This window comes from Coenobita brevimanus, chromosome 56 (assembly GCF_032717465.1).
Source record: "Coenobita brevimanus isolate Jiangsu-jjx chromosome 56, ASM3271746v2, whole genome shotgun sequence".
Taxonomy (NCBI): domain Eukaryota; kingdom Metazoa; phylum Arthropoda; class Malacostraca; order Decapoda; family Coenobitidae; genus Coenobita; species Coenobita brevimanus.
In genome coordinates, this window is record NC_137009.1 from 759,554 (window position 1) to 762,500 (window position 2,947).

Genomic DNA, 2,947 nt, shown 5'->3' on the forward strand with positions numbered 1-2,947 from the left:
TGTCTCCCTGCAAGTACCTAACACCACGCTATCCAGATGGGTGACAGCGGTGGCCGCTATCCAGATGGGTGACAGCGGTGGCCGCTATCCAAATGGGTGACAGCGGTGGCCGCTATCCAGATGGGTGACAGCAGCGGCCAATATCCAGATGGGTGACAGCGGTGGCCGCTATCCAGATGGGTGACAGCAGCGGCTGGTATCCAGATGGGTGACAGCGGTGGCCGCTATCCAGATGGGTGTCAGCAGCGGCCGCTATCCAGATGGGTGACAGCGGTGGCCGCTATCCAGATGGGTGACAGCGGTGGCCGCTATCCAGATGGGTGACAGCAGCGGTCGCTATCCAGATGGGTGACAGCGGTGGCCGCTATCGAGACTGGTGACGGCGGTGAACAACGATAAACTACGTTTACGAGATTGGCGGCAGCGGTAAAACGAGCTAAGTACGATAAACTACGACAAACTACGCCTTACGAGTTTATACAACCACTACAACGGTGAACCACGATGTCTACCTCACTACGTTCACTGAGAGTGGTGGCCAGCTGTAAACAAAGCCAATTAACGTCTCAGTCAAAGCAATCTGTGACGCCTCTACAAGCAACAATCAGCAATTATACAAACAGACAAGACTCCCTCCTAACCACCTGTACCGCAACTCCAGGATGTACGAGGATCAGTAGCAGTGATGAACTACGTCTGTCAACAAGTGTACAAGCCTGTAAGGTAATGTCAACAGGTGTACAAGCCTGCAAGGTAATATCAACAGGTGTACAAGCCTGCAAGGTAATGTCAACAGGTGTACAAGCCTGCAAGGTAATGTCAACAAGCAAGGCAAAGCAAACACTACAAGTTAAGAGGAACAAACAGCAATAAGGAAGACTGGCAAAGGAGGAAGTATGCTGTGCTAATAGTGCTGACCCAACATGGTGAGGCATCAGCACATCTGACCTCCAATCCTCCCTACTCCAACCTCCACCAAAGAAAAAAAAAAGAAAAGAAATTCTGAGCCAAGTTAAGGTGAAAGTACTGGACCTAAATTCTCGATGGTTAAGACAGCTCCCTAACACCTCTTCCTTAGCGATTTATTTTTGGATATGGCTGGTTAATACCCTTTTGTACGTTATTTATGCAGAGTATGGCGATATTGGAAGGATTTATGTAACACAGAAGAGGACAGTAAGGTGTAAAAAATAAAATAAATCGCTTAGGAAAAGGTGTTAGGGAGCTTTATGCAGAGTATGGCGATACTGGAAGGATTTATGTAACGCTTAAGAGGACAGTAAGGTGTAATAAACAAAATAAATCGCTTAGGAAAAGGTGTTAGGGAGCTTTATGCAGAGTATGGCGATACAGAAGAGGACAGTAAGGTGTAATAAACAAAATAAATTGCTTAGGAAAAGGTGTTAGGGAGCTTTATGCAGAGTATGGCGGTAATGGAAGGATTTATGTAACACAGAAGAGGACAGTAAGGTGTAATAAACAAAATAAACCACTTAGGAAAAGGTGTTAGGGAGCTTTATGCAGAGTATGGCGATATTGGAAGGATTTATGTAACACAGAAGAGGACAGTAAGGTGTAATAAACAAAATAAATCGCTTAGGAAAAGGTGTTAGGGAGCTTTATGCAGAGTATGGCGATATTGGAAGGATTTATGTAGCACAGAAGAGGACAGTAAGGTGTTATAAGCAAAATAAACCACTTACGAAACGGTGTTAATGAGAAGCTCGCCCTACGGTTACGTCGGTTCTGTGATAATCAGTTAAGTCCAAAATTAATATTAAATTTATATACACAGAATAAATCGCACGTTGAAATTCCCTTGTGCTATATTTCTAGATATTTTTGTTCGTATATAGACGTGTGTGGTTTGGAGTGCTTTAACGTAAAATAAATTGCGTAGGAAAAGGTGCTAGGGAGAACATGGCACACACACACACGCAGAGAGAGAGAGAGAGAGAGAGAGAGAGTGTGCACCTGACCACCTTCCTCCACCACAACCCAGCTGTTACTGACCTACCTAGTCTCTCTCTCTCTCTCTCTCTCTCTCTCTCTCTCTCTCTCTCTCTTACCTCAGGCACCCCCCCTCCTCCTTTCCTCCCCCCCTCCACCTCCATCCTCTTCCCCTGCACTTCTTCGTGACTATTACAAAATATTTTTCTCTCTCCTAAAATTGCCGTCTCTCCATCTTGAATGTTGAGTGTGGTGCTAATCAAGAAGAAGTGCTATGAAGTATTGTGTGTGTGTGTGTGTGTGTGTGTGTGTGTGTGTGTGTCTGTGTGTATTATGTATGTATGAAAGGGTGATGTTATGTGGCACGTGTGTGTGTGTGTGTGTGTGTGTGTGTGTGTGTGTGTGTGTGTGTGTGTTATTTTCCAGCTCATACAGGTTTTTCCTTTCTTTTACGCACACGACTCTGGACACAAGTTGCTAAACCCGTTCCTGAGATCCAAAACCCCAGCCTTTCCAGTGCAACAAACACCTTTCATTTAATGATTTTTTTTTTTTTTTTTTTTTTTTAGGAACCCAAGGCCAGGAGTCGGCAAATTGTTCCCTCCAAGAAAAACAAAAACAAGATAACAGAGCCAGATTCAAGATGCGTTCATTTTGAGATGCCTGGACACACTGCGTTTGAAAGACTGGAGGTCATAGGCAGTAGGAAATACACACAGAGGGAGACAGTTCTAGAGTTGACTTGTTGCATAAATGAAGGAGTGGGAGTAACGGTTAACTCTTGCATTAGAGAGTTGGACAGAAAAGGGATGAGAGTTTGCTGCCAGACGGGTGCTACGTGCCCGTCGTAGAGGTGGAGGGATGCAAGCAGACAGTTCAGAGAAGCAGTGACCATTGAAGTAGCGATAGAAAAGAGATAAAGATGCAACAGTGCGGCAAAGAGACAGAGGTTGAAGGGAGCCAGTAAGAGGAGCAGTGACCCTTGAAGTAGCGATAG

The 2,947-nt window shown here is 45.2% G+C and overlaps 1 protein-coding gene across 1 annotated transcript in view; it reads right to left on the bottom strand.

Annotated features, from left to right (window-relative positions):
* Positions 1 to 467: 467 nt before the first annotated feature.
* Positions 468 to 2,947, bottom strand: part of LOC145401592 (cartilage oligomeric matrix protein-like) — an 80,313-nt gene continuing 77,833 nt past the window's right edge. The window contains exon 13 of the mRNA XM_080273785.1: positions 468 to 542. Within this exon, the coding sequence (XP_080129911.1) occupies positions 468 to 542 (75 nt within the window). The remainder of the gene's footprint in view (positions 543 to 2,947) is intronic.